The sequence below is a fragment of the Macrobrachium nipponense genome, chromosome 6 (genome assembly GCF_015104395.2).
Source record: "Macrobrachium nipponense isolate FS-2020 chromosome 6, ASM1510439v2, whole genome shotgun sequence".
In the NCBI taxonomy this organism is placed as follows: domain Eukaryota; kingdom Metazoa; phylum Arthropoda; class Malacostraca; order Decapoda; family Palaemonidae; genus Macrobrachium; species Macrobrachium nipponense.
The window spans coordinates 125,554,025-125,581,256 of NC_061108.1; the positions used below are offsets into that span (position 1 = coordinate 125,554,025).

The 27,232-nt window shown below is 42.8% G+C and overlaps 1 protein-coding gene across 3 annotated transcripts in view; it reads right to left on the reverse strand.

Moving 5' to 3' along the window:
• Window positions 1-27,232, reverse strand: part of LOC135216134 (phosphoribosyl pyrophosphate synthase-associated protein 2-like) — a 166,417-nt gene that overhangs the window by 76,477 nt on the left and 62,708 nt on the right. The window contains exons 2-3 of one of the 3 annotated variants that reach the window (XM_064251213.1): window positions 20,562-20,666; window positions 12,751-12,873 (exon numbers count right to left, since the gene is read on the reverse strand). In XM_064251213.1, the coding sequence (XP_064107283.1) occupies window positions 12,751-12,873; window positions 20,562-20,641 (203 nt within the window). In that variant the 5' untranslated portion in view covers window positions 20,642-20,666. Of the gene's footprint in view, window positions 1-12,750; window positions 12,874-18,863; window positions 18,984-20,561; window positions 20,667-27,232 lie in introns of all 3 variants that reach the window. The other 2 variants (XM_064251214.1, XM_064251215.1) reach the window with 2 other exon arrangements.

Below are 27,232 nucleotides of genomic sequence, written 5' to 3' on the forward strand. Positions count from 1 at the left end.
AGCTGTATACGAAACATCTTTTCAAGAGATGTTTCGACATCGCCGATACCACAAACCTCACCTTGCGTGAATTTTGGAAGGAGCATTTCGATATCGTAATATGCATCCGACTCATCGACCAAACGTGGCAGGAGGTTTCAAGGCGAACCTTGAATTCCTCGTGGAGGAAACTCTGGCCTGATGCCATATCCGCCCGAGACTTCAAGGGATTCGCCGTGGGCGAAGCTGGTGCTGCAGATTCAGAAACAGTTGACGATCCTGAAACTGTTTCGCAACCAGATCTTGACGAGATCGTTGCACTCGGCAAGTCCATGGGGCTGGTCGTCGACGAGGACAACATCAATGACCTTCTCGAGGAGCACCAAGACGAGCTTAAGACGGATGACCTGAAGGAATTGGAGGCCATACAACATAACGTCGTTCAAGAGGAGTTCTCTAGCAGCGGCGAGGAGGAGGAGGACGACTCTATGACAACGGCAGAAATTAAGGATGCTCTAGCTGCTTTTTATAAGGTGCAATCATTCGTAGAAAAGACACACCCTGAAAAGGCTTACACAGGTCGTATGCTTGCACAGTTCGATGACGTTTGCCTGAGTCGTTTCAGGAACTGTCAAAAAAAGGCAGAAGCAATCTTCTTTGGATAGTTATTTTTTAAAGAGGCCTTTAGTAGGAGTAGTAAGCAAAAAGGAAGAACCAAGTGATACTAAAACACAGAAAGTTGAAAGTGGTGAAGAAGTTGAAATTTTGTAAAAAAAAAAAAATGTAATTTTTAGTTTTTTGTAAAGTTAAGTGTTACAGTTTTGTTAATGTGGTTCGTAAAGTCTAGTTTATGTTTTCCTTAAGTTTTTTTTATGTGTTTCGTAAAGTTAAGTGTACATAAATATCTGCCGTTCGTCCTCCTCCTCTGTCTCCATTTTCGGAGATAGCCTCACTCGAAAGGTAAGCTTCCACATTTTACTACATAAGTACGTACAGTATTTCGTGTATACCATGTACACTAATACACTTTATTTACAGGTATATTAGCAGTACGTATCAAGTTAGGTATTGAATGGTCCAAATTGTTGTAGTATTTCATTGTTTAAAGGTCAATTTAGCTTTATTATGAAATTTACTGGGGTGTTTTAGGAGGGCTTGGAACGGATTAGCCATTTTACATGTAAAATGCGGTCCAAGATACGAAAAGCTCATGATACGAAGGCCGCCTTGGAACAGATTAATTTCATATTTTGAGGTACCACTGTATGTATGTATGTATGTATGTATACATTATATATATACATATACTATACATATACATATATATATATATATATATATATATATATATATATATATATATATATATATATCCCTTAACGCCGAAGCGGTAAAAAAAAAATGTCCCCCGTGTGCCGGAGGTGTTTCAGAGTGAGCGCGGAAGCGGAAAAAATATTTTTTTCAAAAAAATCACAGCGTGCTTAGTTTTCAAGATTAAGAGTTCATTTTTGGCTCCTTTTTTTGTCATTGCCTGAAGTTTAATATGCAACCATTAGAAATGAAAAAAATTATCATTATCATATATAATAATGCGATATATGATAGCACAAAAACGAAATTTCATATTTAATTGTATTCAAATCGCGCTGTGCGCAAAACGGTTTAAAGGTAACAAGTTACTTTTTTTTCGTTGTAATGTACACTAAATTGCAATCATTTTGTTTATATAAAACATTGTAAAACGATAAAAGCACACAGAGAAAATATTGTATCACAAAATAATGCATGAATTCGTAACGCTCGGACGTAAACAGATATTTTTTTCCAAAATTCACCATAAATCTAAATATTGTCCTAGAGACTTCCAATTTCTTTCAAAATGAAGACAAATGATTGAATATTACAATACTATAAGAATATTAGCTTACAAATGCAGTTTTCGACCATATCTGACGAGTTAAAGTTGACCGACTGTCTAATTTTTTTATATATATATTTTTTTATATGCAATTATTTCGGAAATAAGAAAAGCTACAACTTTCAAATATTTTTCGTTTTATTCTACATGAAATTGCGCACATTTTCATATATAAAACTCTATGAAATGCCTAATATGAAACGGAGCAAATATTCCGAGAATGGGACGTACACATTTCGGAGATTTGTGGTGGAGAATCCGCGTGCGGAGGGAAGGAAAGTTTTTTTTTTTTTTTTTAAATTCACCATAAATTTAAATATTGTGCTAGAGACTTCCAATTTGTTAAAGATGAAGATAAATGACTGAATATTACTAGACTGTAAGAGTTTTAGCTTACAATTGCGTTTTTTCGACCATTTCGGTACAGTCAAAGTTGACCGAACGTGGTTTTTTTTTCTTTTATCGTGATTTATATGCGAATATTTAAAAAATGAGAAAAGCTACAACTTCAATTATTTTTCGTTGTATTCTACATGAAATTGCGCACATTTTCATATGTAAAACTTTATGTAACGGCTAATTTAAAATGGTGCAAACATTACCACAATCGCACGTATGATTTTTTCGGAAGAGTTACGCGCGGACGTAAAGAAAATGTTATTTTTTCATAAATTCACCATAAATCGAAATATTGTGCTAGAGACTTCCAATTTGTTGCAAAATGAAGGTAAATGCTTGAATATTACTAGAATATAAGCGTTTTAGCTACAATTGCGTTTTTTGACCATTTCGATAGAGTCAAAGTTGACCGAAGGTTGAAAATTTGTCACTTATCATTTTTATATGAACATATTTCAAAATTGATAAAATGACAATTTGTCGAAAATTGCATTTTTCCTAACTATACAAACCTGAGGTCCTTTAACAATAGGAAGTAGCTAGCGGCAGCTGGAACGGTCGTAAGCTTCGAACAAGGGGTAGAACGGTAGTTAACTGCTTGTCCGATCGTCGCGCGCGCCGCGCGACTGGGAGGTAAACAAATCACTTTTGCTTTTGGCCCATGCAAAATACGCAGAGTGAGGGGTGGCATGAGGAGGGACTTTATGTTAAAGGACCTCAGGTTTGTATAGTTAGGAAAAATGCAATTTTCGACAAATTGTCATTTGTTCCGATACGTAATACAAACCATCGGTCCCTTTAACAATAGGAAGACTCACTTCTTGGTGGGTGGAATCTGAGTCTTTTGATGAACAGACTGGTGTTTCGTCCATCCCTGGAATGCCTCCCTGGTCGTAAGAGCGAGGGAGGGATCCAAGCCTCTGTCCGATTGATCGGGGTGTGCACCGCAGATCAATGGTCAGACCTCTGGGCCGAGTACTAAGAGAGAGGCAAGCGTATCTCTTCGTACCAGCATTGTAAGAACTTTTTCCTTTACATGAGCCAATGTAAAGTAATGGGTTTGTCTCATGTTGGCATCCACTTCTCCCCCCCCCCTTGTTGGAGAAGTGGTGGATATTTACTCCTATCTCTAGTTAAAGAGATAGGATTGGATCTCTGTTTAATGAATAGCCTTTACCCTGCATCTGACTTCCTCTCCAGCAAGGTAACGACCGTATCCCTCTGCCCACAGGTAGAGGTATAAAAAGATGGTGAAGAGAAGCCAGTCACTCTCTCATTCACACATGCATTCTCCCAGTCATACCAGGAATCGATGCTGTTCTGCCTGCTCGGGTGCTGGGTAAGCTTACACAACGTGTTGAGCGCCACCACAGGTCCCAAGGAAAAAGTATCCAAGGACTTGTGGGCATATCCCGAAGGTAGAAGGACGTGACGGTGGTCTGGTTGGCCCAGACACCTGCCTTCAGGACCTGCGCCACGGAGAAGTTCTTACGGAACGCTAAGGAGGGTCCGATACTCTGACTTCGTGGGCTCTCGGTCGGAGCGTACGGATGTCGTCGCTACCATCAGCTTCGTAGCTCTTCCTGGATCACCTCACGTAGCCAGAAAGAAAGCGATTTGTTCTTGGAGAACTTTTTCTTGGTCTTGTTGACCCCAGTGCTAACGAAGAGGCGTCGACACTCAGGCCTGAGATGTCGAGTTCTCTTCAGATAGCGGCGAGGCGCCCTCACAGGACAAAGCAGCATCTCATCCGCATCGTTATCTGTAAAGTCCAGCAGGGAGGGGATCGTGAAAGACTCGAACCTGTCGTCAGGGATCGACGGATTCTGAGTCTTAGCTACGAAGTTCGGACGAAATCGAGCGCACCAGATCCCCAGCCTCTGGTATGTTTAACCTCATAAGAAAGGCCATGTAGTTCCCCTACTTCTCTTCGCCGATGCCAGGGCCAGCAAGAAGAGGGTCTTGAGGGTCAGATCCCTGTCTGACGACTCTCGGAGTGGCTCGAACGGTGCTCGAGTCAGACTCCTAAGGACGAGAGTCCACGTCCCACGCAGGGGGCCTGAGTTCCCTGGGTGGGCAAGACCTTTCGAAGCTCCCTCATTAGCAAGGATATCTCGAACGAATTCGTGATATCCAGTCCCTCAGTTTTAGGACGAGAGCCAGAGCGGCTCTATATCCCTTAACTGTGGGTACTGAGAGGAGCTTCTCTCGGCGAAGAAACACGAGGAAATCCGCTACCTGCTGAAGAGTGGCTCTGAGAGGACAAACCCTGTCTACGACACCAACCACAGAAGACGGCCCACTTCCCCTGGTACACAGCTGCAGAGGACTGTCTGACGTGTCCAGCCACTCTGTTGCTGCGCTACGAGAAAAAGCCTCTCGTTCGCAAGAGATGGTGGATAACAGCCAGCCGTGAAAGTTGAAGGGACTGGACTGCGCGGTGGTACCGTTCTACGTGTGGCTGGGCTAGAAGGTTGTGCCAGTTGGGTAGCTCTCTCGGTGCGTCTGCAAGAAGAGCCAGCAGGTCCGGATACCAAACGGCTTGAGGCCGTTTGGGAGCCACCAGGATCATTTCTGAGATGGGAGTGACATGCGCTCGACTGATCACTTTCCGAATCAGACAGAAGGGAGGAAAGGCGTAAGCGAAGAGGTTGTCCCAGGGGTGTTGGAGAGCGTCCTCTGCAGCTGCCCATGGGTCCGGCACGGCCGAGAAGAACACCTGGGTCTTCCTGTTGTGCCGGGTGGCGAACAGGTCTACGACCGGTCGCCCCCACAGGTTGAAGAGCCTTTCCGCCACATCTTGGTGTAGAGACCATTCGGTCCCTATCACCTTGATCCCGACGGCTTGAGCTTGTCTGCTACTACATTCCATCTTGCCTGGAATGTAGCGTGCTGACAGCTCTATCGAGTGAGCCGTGGCCCACTCGTGCACCTGCACCGTCAACTGATGGAGCGGAAGAGACACTAGCCCCCCCTGCTTGTTGACATATGCCACTACTGTGGTGTTGTCGCACATCAACACCACTGAGTGTCCCACCAAGCGGTCCCGAAACTCTCGGAGAGCGTTGAACGCCGCCTTGAGTTCCAGGACATTGATGTGAAGGTGCTTTTCGTGATGGTCCCACACACCTGCAGTCAGCAACTCCTCCAGGTGTGCGCCCCATCCCTCGGTCGATGCGTCTGAGAACAGAAGCAGCTCCGGGGGGGGAGTGCGTGGGCCTGGGCACTCCTCTTTAAGAGGTTCTTGTCGTCGAGCCACCAGGCTAGGTCCTGCCTCACCTTGTCCGTGATAGCCACGGGAAAGTAAGGAGGATCCTTGGCCTGGGACCAACTCTCCCTTAGCCTCCACTGGAGAGACCGCAGGTGAAGACGCCCGTGAGGGACTAACTTCTCGAGTGACGACAGATGGCCGATCACGACTTGCCATTGCTGTGCTGCCTGTTCCTGCCGCGACAGGAACCGGCCGGCTGCCTCCCTGAATTTGCTGATACGCAAGTCTGCGGGAAAGACTTGCCCTGCTACCGTATCTATCAGCATACCCAGGTACTTCATCTTCTGCTTGGGTTCGAGATCGGACTTCTCGTAGTTTATCACGATCCCCAGATCGCGACAAAACTTGAGGAGTCGATCTCTGTCCTGTAGCAACTGCGAGCGGGAGCTCGCCAGGACTAGCCAATCGTCGAGATACCTCAGAAGACGTATCCCGTTCGAATGGGCCCAAGCCGACACCAGAGTGAACACTCGCGTGAACACCTGTGGGGCGGTTGAGAGACCGAAACAAAGTGCCCTGAATTGGTACACCGTCCCGTCGAAGATGAAGCGGAGGTACTTTCTGGAGGACTGATGGATGGGTATTTGAAAATACGCGTCCTTCAGGTCCACCGAAAGCATGAAATCGTTCCCCCTGATCGAGTCGAGCACTGAGCGTGCCGACTCCATCGTGAACCGCGTCGTGCGAACGAAGCGGTTCAGGGGAGAGAGGTCTATCACCGGGCGCCAGCCCCCCGATGCCTTCTCCACTAGGAAGAGGCGGCTGTAAAAGCCTGGTGACTGGTCCTCCACGATTTCCACAGCTCGTTTCGCCAGCATGGTCTTGATCTCCTGTCGAAGAGCGTTGTCCTTTGCTGATCCCCGGACATAGGTCTGTAGATGGACCGGTTTGGAGATGAGGGGGGGCCGAGATCGAAGGGTAGTAGATATCCCTCCCGAAGGAACGTTTCCTGACTACCAGTTCTCGGCGCCAGTAGCGCTTGCCAAGTCGCCCCAAATGGCGCTCGGCCAGGCACCCCCCCACTTCCGGCAGCAGGTGAGGGGGAACGCCGTCCCTAGCGTTTCCCTCCTCGTTTCGACTTCTTTCCAGCACTTCCTCGGGGAAAGGAGGGCTGGGAGGAGGGCTGATTGCGGCCTCCTCTCGCAGAAGTCGAAACAACTGGAGTCTTCACACGGGGTTTGGACGGTGCAACCGTCTTCGCCGCCGTGGAAGCGCTAGCCAAGCTCTTTGGTTTTGGCCGCAGTTACTCGAGGTTGCCCAGAAACCTTCGCGACTGCCTGGTGGACTAAGCGGTCACTCTCGTCAGTGCGCCGCCGTTCCACCGCAGCGTCCACCATCTCTCCAGGAAAGAGAGCTGGGGAACTCCTAAGAGGTCCATTTTCTTAGCCCGAGTGCCGCCTCACGCCCAGCCCCCTTGGTCACTCGGGTAAGGACTGCGTCCCTACGCCGAAGAACCAAGTTGGCCCACAGGTTAGCAGTCTGATGGGCGAGGTAAGAGATTGCTCTTCCTCCAGACTGGCACAGTCTCCTGAAGGAAGCGTCGTCTTCGAGAGCAGAAACTCCCGGAGCCGGCCGCCACCTTGGATATTGTGAGGGACCACAAATCCAACCAGGAAACTGCCTGGAATGCTGCCATAGCGGTAGATTCCAGGGCAAGTGCCTCCTGCTGCGAGAACCATAGGTTCTCCGACAGGAGCTGCTGCAGGGACACACCTGGAGTCAGCCTCGCTAACTCCGGGTTAACCTGTTTCGGCAGTATCGGGTCTTCTGATGGCACGTAAAAAACGCCTCTGCCGCTGTAGAGGAGGAGGAAGCAGCTTAGAGGACCGTCCGGATTTTAGCGAGTCCTCCCGTCCTGAGACGAGATTCTCCACCTGATCCAGGACTGAGTCCAGCAAGCTCTGAAATCGTTGGCAAACCCCATCATCATTTTGGGCTCCCTCTTGGGACCCCAAAATGACTCGAGCCGGGACGTGGGCTCTGATGGTGGTAGCGGCGATCCTTCCGCAGGCCATTATGCAGACGCATCAGCTTAATGACTTCCGCGAAGTTCCTCTGTATCTCGGGCGTCACATCGTCCTGTGGAGTAGGACCGTCCAGTCCCTCCAACAAGAGCATATCCCTCGATACTCCTCCTTCAGAAGGAGGAACAGCGACAGACCCCTGACGGTCGCCTCCAACTACTTGCGCGTACGTCCTGGTCGGTCCTAAGACCGTGCCTGAGCCGTACGCGTCCATAGCTGGTCACGAGCGGCGCACCTCTCGTGATCGCTCCTTGGTACCCTCGCTCCTCCCGGTATAGCCCGAGGAGGTTGAAGGTATAGGAGAGGCAGACCTGACGCTCCCCCGCGCTCGCTGGCAGGACCAGCGTGCGCAGAGGGCTGCTGCCGATCGTAACAAGCCCGCGGTGACGGTCTAGCAGCAGGCCTAGCGTCGCCGCTCGCCTGGGGCGATTGGCTCGGCTGAGAACGTCGAGACCGCTCTCTAGCGTCAGGCGAGCTGCCGCTGGTCACCGTCTCCGCCCGGTCCCATCGGGAGCGGCGGACGGGTGACCTGCTAGGCTCCTTTCGCGTCGAGACCGGCCAGCGTCCTCATCGGCGCGTCAAACCGCTGGTACTAGCCGTGGCTGGTACCGGCGGCCGTGGGGACTCCTTCCTCGCCTCAACCCGTGGCCGGTCAGTGACCGTCACGTCAGCCCGAGCAGCCGGCTGGTCGCTGAGAGCGTCCAGTTGCCTGGCGAGAGTACGGGTGGTGCACGACTCTCGCCAGTCTTCTGCTCCGTGCCGCTGTCTTGACGGCGAGCGAGCTCGGCCGTCGAAACTTTGGCTGGACGGTCCTCTTTAGAAGAGCGTCCACTCGGTGCTTCTCGCGAACGAGAAGCAGCCGAGACGGAACCTGGCTTAGCGGCAGAACCACTAGCACCAGGTGAGGACGCACCAGCCGAAGCTGATGCACCTCTGGTCCCCGTCGACTTCTTCTTTGCAGAAGAAGCGACGGGCCCCGCACCCGAAGGAACAGGATGACCAGCAGAAGAGCTCCCCAGCTCGCCTGAGCGAGCCGGCCCTTAGAAGGATCCCGAAGGAGTCTTCTTAGGGGGGGAGGAGGCAACCTTCTTCTTCTTCGGCTGTTTGGCCTTAGAAGTCGAAGGGGAAGGAGAGGCAGCAGACGACGAAGAAGACGATGAAGACGATGACGACACCTTCTTCCTCTTCCTCTTCTTCTTCGCCAGGCTCCGCAGGACAGACGTCAGGTCTTCCATCCAGGAGGGAGCCGGGGCAGTTGCCGAAGCAACAGGGCCCGACTGCACCTGTCCGGAAGGACCTGAGACTGTTACAGCAACACCAGCAGCGGGAACGGCAGGAACAGGTCCGGGAACAGCAGGAACAGCAGGAACATCTGAAATTGAATGTGCACCTGAAAAGGAAAGAGTCCGTGGAGCGGCCACAGGTACGGCAGGCACGGCAGGTACTAAGGGAGAGCCAGGCGTCCTGTCGACAGTCACCGACATCCGTGGCACTGGCGGCAGGTCCAGGGGGGTACTCTTGGGGCAGCGGAAGTCCGGGGTCGGCAAAGGAAAAAATCCAGGTGGTGGTGGCATCGTCCTCTTTGGAACGGCGGCAATTGGTTTTTGTACTGCCACCGTGGGTGTCACCGACATTATGTGAGGCGTATATACAAGATGTGGTGGCATCTCATACGCAGGGGTAGTTAATGTGGTCGTCGTGGTGGTCACCGCACCATGAGTGACCACGGCCGACCCCGCCAACCGCTGTATCAACCCCTGGATGCTGGGCACTCCCTGCAGTCCCAGCGACTCCCACACCTGTCCCAAGTCGTCCTTCGCTGCTGACACACCTGCGGAGACAAGAGTCGGGTTAATAGGAGGGGCTTCCCCGCGCCTGGGGGGCGAAATTCCCCCCCCAGAGCGGACAGAAGACCCCGAATACAACTGTACGTCCGGGTAGCGGGCGCCCTCCTCCACACTCGACGGATCGAGAGAGGAAACGGACTCCGCTACCCCCCCCGCAGGGGAAGGCGCAAACCGTGGGGGCTGGCCGGGAGGCAGGAAAGAGGACGAAGTGTCCGTCACCAAAGGAGTCACTGGACTTTCCGATGACTTCTTGGCCGGCCTAAGTCTCTTCCTGCCCTCGTACAGCACCCACTGCGCCTCGGACCAATCCATACAAACCATACATGGCTCGTTACGAGAGCACTCTCGCCCTCGACAACGAGTACAAACCTCGTGGGGGTCCACCTCCACAAAGGAGGACCTGAAATCCCCCCCACATTTACGTCCCTCCCGCCCGGGACACACTCTACGGGCGACTGGAGGCGCGTGAAATTTCAATTTCCTCTGATTCACTCATTGTAATCAATTGAAATAGAGAAAAAAAGTACTTACTATCACTCCTGATAAACAGAAATAGAAACCAAATACTCAAGAATTGAAGCAAACGACAAGCGGGCAGAGCGATGGCGAACACGTCCTTCCCACACACGGCCGAAAGCAAAAGTGATTTGTTTACCTCCCAGTCGCGCGGCGCGCGACGATCGGACAAGCAGTTAACTACCGTTCTCCCCTTGTTCGAAGCTTACGACCGTTCCAGCTGCCGCTAGCTACTTCCTATTGTTAAAGGACCGATGGTTTGTATTACGTATCGGAACAAAGCTACAACCATGGGTTTTTTTTGTTTTTAGTTGTATTGTGCATAAAATTGCGCACATTTTCATATATAAAACTTTATGTAACGGCTAATTTAAAATGGTGAAAACATTACCACATCGCATGTATGATTTTTTTCGGAAGAGTTACCGCGCGGACGTAAGGAAAAAGTTTTTTCATAAATTCACCATAAATCGAAATATTGTGCTAGAGACTTCCAATTAGTTGCAAAATTAAGGTAAATGGTTGAATATTACTAAAATATAAGAGTTTTAGCTTACAATTGCGTTTTTAGACCATTTCGGTAGAGTCCAAAGTTGACCGAAGGTTGAAATTTTGGCACTTATCGTTATTTATATGAAAATATCTCAAAACTGATAAAAGCTACAATCATGAGTATTTTTTTGTTGTGTTCTACATAAAAAATGCGCACATTTTCTATATAAATACTCCATGTAACGGCTAATTTAAAATAGTAAAAAATTATGTCAAGTGACGAAATAATTTCCGAGATGTGTCACAGATACTTTTTAGTGCGGCAAAGAAAGAAATTCGCGCTTGCGCGCCTGCGTAACGATTGTAAACAAAAACAACACCTTGATCCGTGAACTCCCAGCATCCCCCAAGGCGCGTGATTCAAGAGTTTTCGGCTGGTAGGCCTAAAAGTATTTTTCGCGAATTTTTAAAAAAAACTTTTGTATGTCGACGTAAAATACGTCCAGTCGGCACCCGAGAGACAAAAAATGTCGACGTAAAATACGTCCAGTCGGCGTTTAAGGGATATATAAAACCCAAACCCTTCTTGCAGCATTGGATTGCTAGTTTAGCTTGTAATTTCCCATAAATGCAATCAATTTAAGTGTTTGTCTTTAGCTGCAAATTTCTTGAGTTTATTTACACAATTAGTTTCTTATTCCTCTTTTGATTTAGAGTGCAAATATTTGTTAAGTAATAGCCTATCACTGTACATTATAGTTCAAATGCATAAGTTAAATTACGGTAGTACTTTGATGTGTATAGTTCCCTAATGTCCTGATGAGTACTATAGAATATGTCTTGACTCATGTTCAACAATTTGAATTTGGAGATGTCATAGACACACACAAACACTTTGCAATTCTCTGAACATGGGATATACTTCCTTTAATTACAGCCCTAAATTTTACAAGTAAATTTTAAAAAGTGCTGGAAACTGTGGTCATTTCTTGAATGAGTTTAAAAACTTCATTTTCTAAATAATTTCATTAAATTCAAAAATAAAAATATACATACAAATATTGTGTGCCCCTCCAGAGGCTGATTATTTTCCTTACACTGATAACTTGTATTCACATTTTTTGAAAATAAATTTTAAATCATCGTCCATAATGAAGCTAGACTCACTAATTCTTTAAAATTGTTGATCTATTACAATCAAATATAATAAGAGATATTATTTGAGGCTTATTCTATATACACTGGCCCCTAATCTTATGAACTTCAAATTATTGGCTATGTCCAAGCCCAAAAAATGAAAATTTTTCTGCCGGAATAATCCAGTAAACACACTAATGTAGATATAAAGGATGCTGAAATGAATGTGATTACTGATTTCTTGCCTAAACTTGTATGCATGGCTTCTTTGTTTCTAGGGTAACCGACCTATCATACCCCACAGGGTACCTTTCTCTACTTCACTGGAACAATTAGCATGTGGTTGCCTGCCTCATAAAAAAATTACAATTCATATCAAAATATGATATCTCTGTCTAGCTCTACAGACAATACAACCACCTCCAGTCATTATTGTATAGGCAGTCCCTGCTTACTGGCAGCATCAGTTACTGGCATTTTGGTTTTATGACACTTGGCCAACATCATCATTAACCAGATTTTTGGCACCGGAAAGCAATTTTTTGGCAACGAGAAGTGGTATATCAGCGTCAGCGGCTTATTGGTGCCAGTAAGCAATTTATTGGCACCGTTAACTTTTCAACAGTGCCATTAAATGGTTTATCGCTGCTTATGGCATTGTAAATCCCATTTATTACCATAATTATTGTGATGTTCTAGATAACAACAATTTTCAGTTATTGGTGCTCGGTCAGGAATGGAACCTCTGCTGTTAACCAGAGACTGCCTGTAATCATTTATGATTAATATTCTCATATAGGTTTGAAGACTTATATACACTAGTACTTTTAAGACCACAGGACACTTTTAATAATCCATTCAAAGCAATTTAATAATGTTGCACACTGTAAATAATGGAAGTTGTACAGAAAGCAATAAAAATGTAATGCTGTCCCTTCTGCACTAACAAATAAGCAGAGAAATTTACAAAAGAAAAATTTTCCCAGACAAATACAAGAAGGAACTTGAGTGTTACTAAGTAAAATACCTTAACAACAAAAGCTCTGACAAGAAGTTATCTGAACATGCACATCTTGCTATAAAAAATCATCATACCTAAACATTTAAGCTAAAACCTTTGCACTTTTAATTAGTTCCCCAACATTGGTATTGTGTACTGTATCTTACTTTGGATCAGCAGTCTGAATCAGGTAAACACTCTTCTCCCTCACCGACTCCATTATCTCTACACTTGTCTCACGGTTTGCCATTTCCTTCACTTCAGCACGGCCTACAGGTGTCTCTAAACGGCTGCAAGCGTAATATGGAAAGCATGAAGAGTTTATGGCCAAAATCCAACACAAAAACAAAAGATAAAATCTAGCTCCCAAGGCTGAACTTTAGTCTGGAAAATTAAGTTGATATCTTAATATATACATACTCTTTAAACTCATTCCAGAACTGTACATGAAAATATCATATTGCATATTGAAACTCATTACAGAACTGTTCAGTCCAGCACACATAATATAACAGCTACTCGTACGTGTTGAATACACTAACTAAAGTTTAGCCTCGTGAGCCTTGGGTATCTGCATGTTAAATAAAAAAATAAGTGCTTGGTTGATAATGATTGAATATGAAATGTAAGTATGGCATACACAGCTAAGGGATGTGCCAATAATGTAATCTTAAATCAAACCAAAACCTATATACAATTAACTCAAACTCCAGGTCATACAACACACCAGGGTAGCATGAAGGTTTGTATTTTATCAAACAAAAAATAGCAAACAAAAGGGGATAATCTACAATCATGACAGCTCAAGAAAATGAACAAGTATTCTTAAAACAATTAATCTAAACTTTAAAAAATGTTAACCATATATGTAATGTAAAGCAGACATACAATTTTACAAGGAGTCAGATTTCTTTAATGCCAAAAATCTTGATAAACCAGTAGAGAATGTGAAACTTTTTGTTTAGTGGTGTAACTTACTACACAGAGGTGTGTGAGGAAAAAAATTTAATAACAACTCTATCCTCTCCCCTAACCAATGTTGAAGGAGTCTCACATGGCTAGAAAAAAAATCACTGTTACTCTGTTACACATTATCAAAATTCATCTTCAAAATTTTTTTGTGTATACTTTCTACAGCACTAATTTTTCCTTAATTGATGCAACTCTGATGTTGAGGAGAGAAACTATGCTTCAGTGCTATTCAGTTACTGGACAAAGCATCAAATGCATCAAACTTTTTGATGACTTGAGCAGTAGATCCCAACTTCTATAAGAAAAAAAAAAAATCCCATTGATATTAACATTTCAAACCCGTTCAGTAAAGCCTTGTTATAGTCAAATACACTAGTAATAGTAATATTTCTGATAAATTTCTAATGAAAATAAAACTTAAAAACCAGTTACATGATTTTCCAAATTCACTTTAAATGACTGACAGATCAGATGAGAGCCATTCAGTTGACTAGGCAAGGCTTTTTTCAGTGTCTAGTTCATTACGACTTGTCAATTTTTTTCTACTTTTACATCCTATATATACTTTCCTTCCTTCCTAACATTTTTATGAACCCCAAAGTTAAAAGACCTCTTCCTTACTATATCCAATGTAATGCCTGATTGTTTCACCACTACTCACAAAATTTTAAATTCATAACTGGTTGTCTCAATCTTCAGCTTATTTTTCTGGCTCCTGTAAAACAGTACTTGGCTTATGTAAGTTCATGACTTGAAATGATTAGGAGAGAGAGAGAGAGAGAGAGAGAGAGAGAGAGAAGATTTGAGGAGAGAGGACCTGAGTAGAGAGACGAGAGAGAGAGAGAGAGAGAGAGAGAGAGAGAGAGAGAGATGAATACCAAAACAAAGGCATCCCAAAACCAGATATTTAGCATATAGAAAATTTGTGTATCTACATGGACCAATCTTAAAAGTGAGGTAGGCAGGGACAAATCAGAAAGGTCAGAAGCAAGAAATAGCAGTAAGTAATGGCCTGTAACACATCACACACTATGGAAGATGTGAGGAGAAACAAATACTGAATTCAAAACTGTAATTCACCTTCTGAAATGTCATTTTGTATTTCAGCTCTCAAAATATCTCTACAAATACTAACATTTTTCAGCAAATAAAATAGTCACAGTTAACTGAGCATCAGGTAACAAGTGACTGACAATGTACAATGAAAATTAAACTTCTGTCAAACTATGAAGAACACAAAATATTACATAATGTACTTTTCCTTAACAAAGATCTTGCCTTAATGCTACTTTCATCATCAAATATACAAGATATGCAATACACTGTACAATTTCATTTTACATAAAGATTATTAGAATTACAGTAGTACAGTACGTAAGGGGTTCAATTACAATAATTTTTACAAGTCTATATACATATGAAAATAAAAAAATAAGTGAGGAAAAATCACCATGAATATAGGTTTAACTGCTTTTGTTATACAAACACCTCTTAAATTACTTATGCCTCCATGCCAGTAAGGCAGACATGCAATGAACATCTTACCATATATGAAGCCATGTTTACTGTTGCTTGAGGCCTCAGCTGAGTAGGGGAGACTAACTTATAAACTAACACAAGGGGCACAGAGAGGAGTAATTCCAGTTTAGTAAAAAATTGGTTAATTCACGATTCCATCAGTCATAAAAATGGTTATATTGTCGTCCATGATGGCCATAGAGTGTTTTGTTCAACAAAGAAGGGCACCCTCGGAGTAGCAGTAAGACATGTATGTATCAACAAATCAGCTCATATTTTGAGTGTTACTGTTCTCCCCAGCTTGTTTTCTTTAGCTCAATTCACTGTATTTTATTTTCATAGTCAATTTTTATTCTAATATACTAATCATCAACCTGTTTGAGTCTTTTTTGATAACTGTTCTGTAAGTAACTGGCAAAGAAAGTTAAAGGTCATTACATGCTGATTTCAAATTTAAAGGAGATGGGATCATGGACATATTCTACTCCAAAATATTAGGTCACATAATGAATTTGAAATAGTAAAGTCACCAGTATTAAATCACTGCTTGTCGTTTTCCATCAGTTACGAGAGCTACTCCAGCTGGATACTGCCTCTGGTTGGTGCCCATCTTAACTTGGAGTGGCGTGACGGTATAGCCAAGGGTTACCTCCTACTTAGGGGGAACTTTGCACCTAGGCAAGTGCTCCAATTGCTAGCAAAGCCAGAGAAGTGCCTGCCCTTGCACTGGGTGCAGCACCAAATTAAAAACTAGAAAACACTGAAATAAAGTCATGACCCATCCACTGAGGGTGGTAGGTGCTCCAAGTACATTGTACCACCTGGCTTTCCAAACTTAGCACCTTACTGAAAAGGTAAAAAGATAGTAGGAGAACATCCTGTGCTTCCTTCCGGGATGCCATGCCAGTATCCTTACAGTACATGGAATCGGAAAAAGCTGAATTAAAATTCACTGCATTTTCATCTCAAAAGGGAGGTACACATTAGTGAGATAATATCGAATGAAAACCACCCATAAAAACTTTCAACAATTTACATGCAAACTTACCTCTCCACTCATATACTTTACTGATCTGCAAAACTTCTCACATGATGCAAAGACCATGATTACAAATAAAAATAACCACTAGTATGGCAAATGCTTCAATGAAGAATTTTCAAGTTTCTAAAAACAAACATCAGACTTTACAACACTACATCTGTTTGAAGAAGAGTTGAATGACGAAGACCTTAAATCTGAATACAGCTTGGCACAAAATTTGCTTCCAGAACGTATGTTATTGCCTTTAAGGTTATACCTACCCAAACAAGTATCGCTCTTGAACAAAAGATTCTGCAAAGCCAAAGAGGTAGATCACTAAATTTCTTTGGTGCTTTATTTCATTTTAGTGTATCCTCTGAAATTTGCATATCTATCTGAACAGTAAGTGAATACTGTAATGATGAATTTCTGTGTGCACTGTAGTACTGGATTTTGCTTCATTTATGCCACTTCAGATTACATGTAAATCTGAACATCTACATAAATGTTCTTATATCTCAGCATTAACGTGGTTTACCAGAGAAGGACATTTTCATTTTCACACTTAAAGAATGTTTACATAATCACTGCACTGGAAGTGACAGCTGCATCAGCCGCATTTATATAGTTTTCTATATAGTATTTCTAAAAATTATTTTTTCTAGGTCACTACAGTCTGTCAGGAACTCACTAATGTTCTTCATTCTTAGGAGAGGAAAATAGTTAGAAATGGAGGTAGTTTTATTAAGGGAGAATATGCTGTGACAGTTACAGAGTAACTACGTACACTGTTAACTAAAATATGGTGTATATCTCCAATAGAGTTTTCAGCCTTCAGGAGAGAATCATTATTATCTATGCGATAATAAAGATTCTCTCCTGTGAGTCCTGCTTGTTATATACCAGATGGTCAAATGCATGATGACTGCTGATTGACCAAATAGAAAACTCATGCTGTGGCTGGCTGTAGAGGTGTACTACTTGTAAGCCAAAAACTTACAAGGATATCTCAATAGCCCATCACCAAGTGAGTTTCTGCGACAGCCAATCAGCCTCCAGCAAGCAATCACCCCCCTCCTGACCACTACATATAAAATAAGCAGGATGCACCATGACTGACAGTCTACTCTTGTCCACCAGTATGAACTTTTTCAATAGAGCCTCAGTGGAATATGGCCTTGAACAATACAAATGGCAATTTTTTTCTTTAGATGAAAAACTCCAAGGAAGATGAATGCCATATTTTAGCTACCAACATAGCTATTCTGTAATTGTTAGTGTATTCTCCCTAATAAATCTACCCCAGTTTGCTACTCTTTTCCTCTCATAAGAATGGCAAATGCTGGTGAATGTAGTAACTCTGAAAAAATAATCATTAGAAAGATTGAGAAAATTATATAAAATGAATGCAGCTGATGCAGCTATCACTGTTAAAACTACATGCTTCGAAGGTCTTCTCCCTACATATTGTATACATAATCATTAATTATCTATTCAAACTATTTTCTTGTTTTTGATAGTTGAAAAAAATCAGATCATATTTAGGAAAATGAACAAACATATTAATCCTTGTGGTTTTTATAGTTGAACAAATGATTAGATCACAGCCCAGAGAAACAAAACTAATAATCATGATAAACCATAAAAACACACCACCATCAAGATTATTTTACGTTTACTTTTCTGGCATACAGAATAAAATATGGTAACTAAAGGCCATAACCACCAAATCCATAACAATACAATGGTCAACAAAAATTGAATCTTAAAATCTGCATTCCCTAATTATTTACAAATGAAATGACGAAACCCGGACACCCCTTCCCAGGATCCCTGCTATGATCTGAATTTGACTTAAGAAGACAAGAGCATTGGCTCACTACCATTTGCCTTTCACCATCAGAAAGGATAAATTTACTTTACTTCATATGTATGTAGTACAGTATTACACTTTTTAACTGAATAAGATAGTTATTTTACTTGTAATGAAATCAATCCATTCTCACTTTAGTAATAGATATTATGTACAGCATTTTTTTTTTTTTTTTTTTTTTGGCTGAAGTATATGCAATCTAGTAGTATTTAAAAATGCTACCAAATTCATTGAAAAAATCAAAATGGCATACAAAAACTAATAACTGTGAGCACCCACAGGGTCATGGAGGAAAGTAGTTCTCCATTTTCACAGTCACTTGAAGCCTGTGTAGTATCACGAAACTTCCATGTGGATGGAAAAGTCTCATTAGTGATAAGCATAACACAATATAATGAATCACATGTACTGAGAGCATTATAAACAGCAGTTTATGATTAACTGGAAGACAAATTATCTGGGATTTTAGTTTAATTTAACTACACTAAACATATAGCATTTTTTTTAACTGTAGACTGACATACAGTATATGCATCTAACAACATTTCTATCTCTTCCATCACATTTGTTATATACAGCCCTTGAGTTTGGATTTGAAATAACAGGTATATCCTTCCTAAAGTTTTATTCTACTGCAAGGTGCATAATGCTTCAGTGCCCAGGGGTACATATTACTTTTCTGATTGATGCCATGTAAATAGGCATATGTACCCATCTACACAAAATTTAATTCCTGTAATTTAAAAAATAATTTTTTTACAATACATAAAAAGTACTTTGCAAATTTAAAAAATATAATAAACAGCATTGCTACAATTCCTGCTGAAACAAAAAAAACTTCCAAAACCATTCATTCCCTTACACTCCAGCTCTTTCCAAGATACCTTACAACTCACTTAGTACCAGTCTGGAGGATAAAAACATCTCGGCCCCTTACGGAGTCACCAATTTCCACCATGGTTTCACGATTGCTCTTGTGATACACAGCAACATTGCCCATGGGTTTCCCAAGTCGACTGCCCATCATATAGGAGGCCAATACAAGAAGAAAAATATAGAATAACTTAAGATATATCTAAGGGTTTAACCACTTTATTCTGCAGTAAAGTTGATTTGGAATAAAGTCAGGTAAAGGGAAACTATACAGTACCACAAAAGAGGTGTGTGAAAAGCTTACTACATGGAAGCAAAAATACATGTAATTATTGCAGCTGACAAAACAATTTGAAAGAACTGAAGCATGACCTAAAATAGTATTAATAAAAAAAAAAAAAAAAACAATCTTGTCATTTAATGGGGGCAAAAAATTTTAAAATATCAAATGAATTTGAACGTTGCAATTCAATTATGAATAATAAAAATAATTCAGCAAATGAATAACTTAGTTTGGTTAGCTGTAAAAAATCTTGGTCATTCAGCAAAAATTCCTCACTCTCATGAAGATGGTCTGGAAATCTTTCAATAAATGAAAATGAAATTCATAATATTTCATCTCACACCTGATTACAAATAACAAGACTGTTGCAATATTAATACAAAACCTCATGTGTAATACTTTGACACAAATTATAGTAACATTACTACAACCTTACAATAAAACAACATTATTAGAAAGTATGGAATACTTCAATAAACAGTTAGCAAGTACATCTTATTTCTTCTTCTTTTACCATACAATAACCCCTTATCTATCTGAATACCTACTAAAGTACGTACATTGTCACACTACAAGATCTCTTTCCAAGTTTGGAAGGTTTTAAGATAACCAACAGACTGGTCAGCTGTGTTTAAATGCTTTCGACCTAAATAAGCAGTAAGCAAAGACTATGGTTAGGTTTTCTACCTGAACTTTACATACAGTCAGGTATATTCTGAATGTTCAGCAAATGTGGAATGTAAAGAGTTGAATGTTATAGGAGACAGTCTGAGAGATTTTCCAGACATAAAAGAATGACACAGATGAGCTGAATCAGCTTCAATCTCATTTTTTTTTTACAGAGCTGTATAAACCACAATAATATAAAATGGAAACGAACAGTACAATAAAACTGATGCAACTAGAAAGACATACAACTACAGCTGAGACCATATAATCCATGAAGTGTTAATAATGCTGTACTACAAAAACCACATGATAGCATCCTTGAAAAAAAGGAAATTACAGGATTGAGAAAAATAAATCACTACTCAGAGAAATAGAACTCTAAATCAGACTACAAGAAAGTTGGCAGTGTCTTAATGTAATGGTAAAAATACTTTATTAGCCTCATGACTGGTAGCAAGATATATGGTATTTGCAGTATATCTACCCTGCAAACTAAACAAACAAAAATTACCTGGAGGAAAAACAAGCGGTAAACTAAATTAAATTTTTAAGATGCTGATCTTTCTTATAAGCAAAGGGGTAAAATATTACAATTACAATGACAATTCAATGTATTTTCTAAATTAAATCTACAAAAAAATAAAAAAATAAAAAACTATTATCCTCAAGTTGAAAATATTTAGAACACCTGATACCATGTTCTGAAAAATAAGTGTCAAAGTACAAAGTATCCTCAGATGAAAAGGAAAATAACATATTAAAATCTCACCTTGCTATGAGATGTGCAAGTTCTGGATGCGAGTTTCCAGCCAAAAGCACCATTTCTTTGCTTCCTCGACTCGTATCCATATTTTACCAGCAGTTACGCTCCTTACTGTAAACAAAGGAAACATTTAGAAAATATGTTATTGTTATAATACAATTAAGTTTGTTCATACTTACCTGGCAGATATATATATAGCTGTATTCTCCGAAGTCCGACAGAATTTCAAAATTCGCGGCACACGCAGTGGGCGGCCAGGTGGTAGTACCCATTCCCGCCGCTGGGAGGCGGATATCAGGAACTATTCCCATTTTCTATTCATATTTTATCAGTGCCACTGTCTCCTGAGGGGAGGTGGGTGGGCACTTTAATTATATATATCTGCCAGGTAAGTATGAACAAACTTAATTGTATTATAACAATAACATTTTGTTCATGAAACTTACCTGACAGATATATATATAGCTGAATCCCACCTTCGGATGGTGGGAAGAGACAGAATAGGATTTTTGGGAAACTAAATTAAGTAGATGATATACATCTTGGTTCCTGACCTGTTAGCATAGCCGACTTCGTGATTACTGTCACCAAAGTCTGCTTCTGCGTTACTAGAGTTGCCAGCGAGGTAGAGACCTGTAATGCTGGTGCGCTCTAGATGATCTGTCAACGGGGGCGTGACCACAATGTGACTAGACCATATGACCATACTTCTGAGGGCACCGAAGCTAAAACCACCACCTGACCTAACCTATCAAAGTTAGTTCCATAACTTCTAGGCTAAAGAAAAGGAACGCGCCTCAAGCGACCAACCCTTCAAAGTTAAAAGCACACCTATCCCTTTTCTATCGGATAGGATTCGTGTTGCTTCCTGCCCCCAATAATATATCTACGGATATGTATGGTCCTAGCGACTTACGGATCTGAAATGTCGTCTTCACATCCCGTCGGGAGTGTGAAGCGAACACAGAGTTGCTTCGCTAAAGCATGGCACTCAGGATGTTACTGAGTGTCCATGTTCTGTTGAAATGCTTCCGAGGCCGCGCCCTCACCTCTTGAGCATTCATATTAAGAAAAAATCTCAAATCTTTATGCAAAACATAATGAATGAGACCTCTTAAAGGAACTCCTTGGCTATAATGCCAGGGTGTTCTTGGACATGAACCAGTCTGGTCTTTTTACGGAACACCGCAGATTGTCGGGAGTGTGAAGCGAACCCAGAGTTGCTTCGCTAAAGTATGGCACTCAGGATGTTACCGAGTGTCATGCTCTGTTGAAATGCTTCCGAGGCCGCGCCCTCACCCTCGAGCATTGATATTAAGAAAAATCTCAAATCTTTATGCAAACATAATGAATGAGACCTCTTAAAGAACTCCTTGGCTATAATGCCAGGGTGTTCTTGGACATGAACCAGTCTGGTCCTTTTTACGGAACACAGCAGATTGTCCGTTGACCTTGACTTTTCTATAGTTTTATCAAGATAAAACTTGAGAGACCCTACAGGGCACAGGACTCTCTAATGCCCTTGCCCAATAATTTGTGCCATACCCTTGGTCTCCAAGCCTTCGGGTCAAGGGTTAGACAGGTTTTCGTTCTTATCAAGAACGGAAGGCTTAGAGGACAGACCGCATTATGTCCTTTAAAGCCAAAACCTCTGATGATGGCTAAAACCTCTCTAACCCTCCTTGCCGTGGCTAGAGCGGTTAGAATATTAGCCTTTCTGGTCACGTGTATTAAGTTCGCAGAAAGGATAGGTTCGAAATGCTTTTGGCATCAGAAACTCAGACTACGTCTAAGTTCCATGCCGGAACCTTTGATCCAGAGAATTTCAAGATCTCCACAGACCTCAAAGATCGTGAAGCTTTGTTGTTTGACAGAACCGAATCTCTGAGCCTAGAGGCCGTCAACAACATATTTGCATATTCTACAATAGTTAGGACTTCTATCTTATCTCATACTTCATACGGAAAGATAGAACCATAACGAATTCACAGAGGTCGAGGTGGAGGAACAGTCATTTCCTTTCACTATCTCCAGAAACGGCCCCCTTCGATTGAACACTGAAAATAGGCAGCACTGCTTTGCCTTGGCCAAGAGACTGCCATTAATCTTGAAGATCTTATCGCTTCTCGATAGTCTGAACGCCTTCAGACTCAGAGAGGAGAGATATTAGATACTTCACTTAAGTGACGATGTTAGATTACACCGATTCTCTCGGGAAGGGTCTTTGGACCATTCTCTGAATTACCTGACCTCTGTGAATCCAACCTCTTAGAGGCCAACATGTGGCGACTAAAGCTAATCCTCTAGGATCATGAATAAGGGAACAACTTAAGAGGAAGCTCCTTCGTCTTCAATATTACGAAAAACTTAACGAAAGGATGCCCTCAGTCTCTCCTCACTTTAGACATACTTCTAAGTGAGGATTACTCAGACGTCAGTAGTTGTTGCCTTCGATCGAGAAGACCCGCACGGACGTGCACTAGTTTAACGAACCTCTTGAGGATCGTTACGTTCCGTGCCCAAGCCCATAACGAATTCTCTCTTCTTGAGCTATGAGAGAGCTGAGAAATTATCCGAGATGATTTGGGCCACTCGATCCAAACTCACCCTTCGAGGAACTGGAGAGCCGACCAATTTGGCTTTCAATTCTTTCAGACAATGTGCCAGAACATCTGTTCTCTGTTCGGATGTCTGGCACCCTCTCGCTATCACCCGAGGTGATCCTCAAGCCGTTGAGAGAAAATTAGAATTACAAGATCTTTGATGTTATTCCAATTTCTTCGTGAGGAAAATTTTGTAGAGGTCTGATTGCTGTTTATTCAGGGAAAACAAGCTTCTCCAGCGAGGAAATGTCCCAGCAAACTCATCCATTCCCTCACTCAGCCTGCTTCCTTCCCTAAATAAGGCTGCGCTTTGCATAAGCAGGAGAGCATTATTATAGTGCCATGCCGCAGTAGATTCGTACAGAATTCTGTTACCGTGCGGTAAACCCGCACCGAACAAGTATAAGAGATATCTTGTTGAAATTTTCTAAGTAAACGGAAGGCATGATCATTCAAGATTACTAGAAATTTCCTCAACCCGAGGCTAAAATCCATGATTGTAGGGCAGAGAGACGGTTTATTCCGCCATTCCCGCAAGGGAGAGAGACGTAACCAACCGCGCATGACACCGAGCTAGCCGGTACTGCGTAGATCACAGTAACAGCAGCCTTGTTCATCGTCTCGCACTATCTGCCTGAGTTGCCGGCTACTCCTTTTACGAAGGGATAGGTATGAAATTATCGAGCAAAAGGAAACTCTCAAGCAGGCATATTTAAAAACGAAACAAAATTCGCTAAATACAGAAGCTGAGTGGTGTTGCAGTTCAATTAGAATACTTCTCGTCTAAGTCGCAATCCGTAGAATAACTAGGATATGTTCCATGCCGGAACCGCCTACCCCTCGGACAATTCAACTGCTTAGTAGAATCATGTCGCGAGGTTAATATACGTAGTATATTTATAGTATTCTGAACAACGATCTCCATCCTAAATTCTTTCCTTCAAGAAAACAAAATAAGGATTGGAGATCGACCACCTTCGATCTCTATCAAAAAGAGTGAAGGAGAAGTCTTCCTCGAAGGAAAGCTTCAATGGTGAACAGAATACTATCTGCCTGAGTTGCCAGCCACTCCCTTTACGAAGGAATAGGTATGATATTATCGAGCAAAAGGAAACTCTCAAGCAGGCCTATTTAAACGAAACAGAATTCGCTAAATACAGAAGCTGAGTTGGTGTTGTCGTAACAATACCTGAAGAGTTGTTCTTACTCCGAAAACTCTTGGAAGGTTGAAGGGAGTGTCAAATAAATACATTAGAACAACAGTTCTTTCGGCTTCTATCCGCAGAGGTAAATACGATATGCGTATATGACTTGACCCATGCGTTAGCAAAATGACGCAAAGATAAACTACGTAAGTATTGTAGTAATTTGAACATCGAATTCTCTACTACATCTTTCCTCGACGAGGAAGAGAGAAAGAAAGGAAAACGACTGTCCACGTTCTAATGAACGAGACTTTTTAAAAGAACTCCTTGACTCTTTGTCAAGACTTTTCCAAGAAAAGGGAGTAATATTCGAATAGAGATCATCAAGAGAGAACCGAGGATCGAAAAAGACCGTTCAATGTTCTTATGATATTGGACATAAGACTTCCTGGATCTAGTCTACAAGTCTTTCTCTTAAACCCGGATGAGCCTCTGAAAATGAATGAGAGCTCTTCCGAAATTTGTTAATGAGTTTATCCGCTTAAACGATAAAAACGTTAAAATCTATGTCAATGAGAACTACCCCATTTATGAGGGGTCCCCCACTTAAATGACAAAACGTTTAATATCTTGACAATGGGGAAAACGTCCTTACTTGACAAAACTATTAGCACTTTGCTAATAGGGGAAACGGGAAAACCCTTTAACATGACCGAAAGTCACCCAGGAATCCGAGTATATAATCTTCCAGTTTCTCAGAGAAATCGATGAAGAGGAAAGAGGGATCGAAGAAAAAATTCGGGTATGTCTCTCCGCTAACTCCGAATCCTAAAAAATTTCTGTAAAGGAATGTCCTGTGGAGAGTCTGAAAAAACCTCCTCTTGACGAGCGTTTATAAAGCGTCAAGCGACCTAAGAAAACGTCCTGAACAGCAAAAACTAAGATGCCTTCTACAAGTCTTTTCCTCTCGCAAAGCGTCCTGCCGAGCTTCCACCGAAGCATCCTGGCGAATGTTCCACAAAAGCGTCCTCCTGAGCGTCCTCAAAAGCGTCCTGGAAAGCGTCCTGCTGAGCGTCCTCAAAAGCGCTGTGGAAAGCGTCCTGCTGCGTCCTCAAAAGCGTCCTGCTGAGCGTCCTCAAAAGCGTCCTGCCGAGCGTCCTCAAAAGCGTCCTGCTTAGCGTCTGGAAAGCGTCCTCAAAAAAACATACTGCGTAGCTACGAGCGTGTCTGAGCAGAGAACATTAAGTCTTCTGAACGACGTTTCAGAGAGGAACTCGTTGAGCGCCCTGATGCATGCAAGGCCCGCCAAGAGCGTCCTGGCGAGCGACCTTGCCAACATCTCAATGTTATGAAGAACCGCGTTTTGCGTATGACGTTGAATATTTTCAAGGGACGTCCTCATGCGAGTTTTCATGGAGAGCCGCACGCTGCTCCTGAAGCGTGTGAACACTAAATGCAAAAGAACATCTCCAGAAACGCACTCAGCAAAGGAACGCCGAGCTTCCGAAAGACAACCTCGCAAGGTGCTTGACAAGCGTCCTGGAGAATGACTCTACTTATAGGACGTCGAGCACCTCCAAAAGCTTCCTCACGTCTAAATTGCTCTTCTTATGCCGAACCAGTGACATAAGTTGTTTGACTGTGCAAGCAGCTTGCCGGACGTCAAACTTATCAGCTTGCTTTTCCGAAGTAAAGCGAACGTTACATAACTATACGGAGCGCCATGAGGAGAGAGACGAATACTGAGTTGCTCCTCCAAAAGGTGGAATCTAGAATGTCCTTGATTACCAAATTCTTTTGGAATGCTAAATAAAATTCGAGAGCCCTGACAGGGCACAGGACTCTTTCATCCTCTCGAGACGAGAGAGAGGACGTGAAGCGTCCTCTTCTCTAAAGCCTCTTTAGGGGGCGCGAGTCCTTCAAGATTCGTGCACGTGCTCGATCTCTGGCAGCCTGAGAAGCGACAACAGGACCTGCCGAAAGGAAGCAGATCAGCATGAAAAACCCGTAACCCTCCTTCGGCTTTTGACATGCCCTCTCCCTGGTTTCCTGGGAGCCCGACAGAGGTCTAGGCCTAGAGCTTATGGGGCCGATCTGACGTTCCCATCCTGACGAGAGAGAGGACGTGAAGCGTCCTCTTCTCTAAAGCTTCTTAGAGGGCGCGAGTCCTCCGAGAGCTCCAACCCTTGCGCGGGGGAGGACGCCTCGGAGGACGAAGAAGCAATCCTTCAAGATTCGTGCACGTGCACGATCTTTAGCAGCCTGGGAAGCGTCAACAGGGCCTGCCGAGGACGCCAGATCGGTGGGGAGCCCCCGTAACCCTCTTGCGGCTTTCGACATGCCCTCTCCCTGAGTCCTGGGAGTCCGACAGAGGTCCAGGCCTAGAGGCATTATGGGGCCGATCTGACGCCCCCCTCCACAACACAAGGGGCACTACACTTCACACACTGATTGGAGAGCGAGCACTTTAGTCTAAGATTACTTGATGTAATCCTCTAGCAGACACTTCTTCTAGGCCCGTAAGCCATAACACAGGGTTAGGCAAAATAAAATCTACAGGAGGTTAGAAGGTTCATTATTTGTTTTCTAACTTCTGTTTTACTGTGGAGGAAAACTCCTGATTCTAACACGCTCTAAAATGCGTACATGAATCCTCCTTCTTCCGTAATCAGTCACACATTATACTAATTACATTGAACTTATGCAAAGAAAACATGTAAACGTCATATATACTAAGCGAGTGTCTACCGAAAGTTCCGGTAGCCTCACCTTACCCCATGCGGACAACAAAGTCTGAAACTAGGCTAACTAGCTTCAGACATCAAATGCAATGAAAAAATTTACGATAGCGTATGCCTAGCCACAAATCCAAGTCAATAATCGAAAGAATAATTAGGATACTTAAGCGGCTAATGAAGTTTCAAAATCC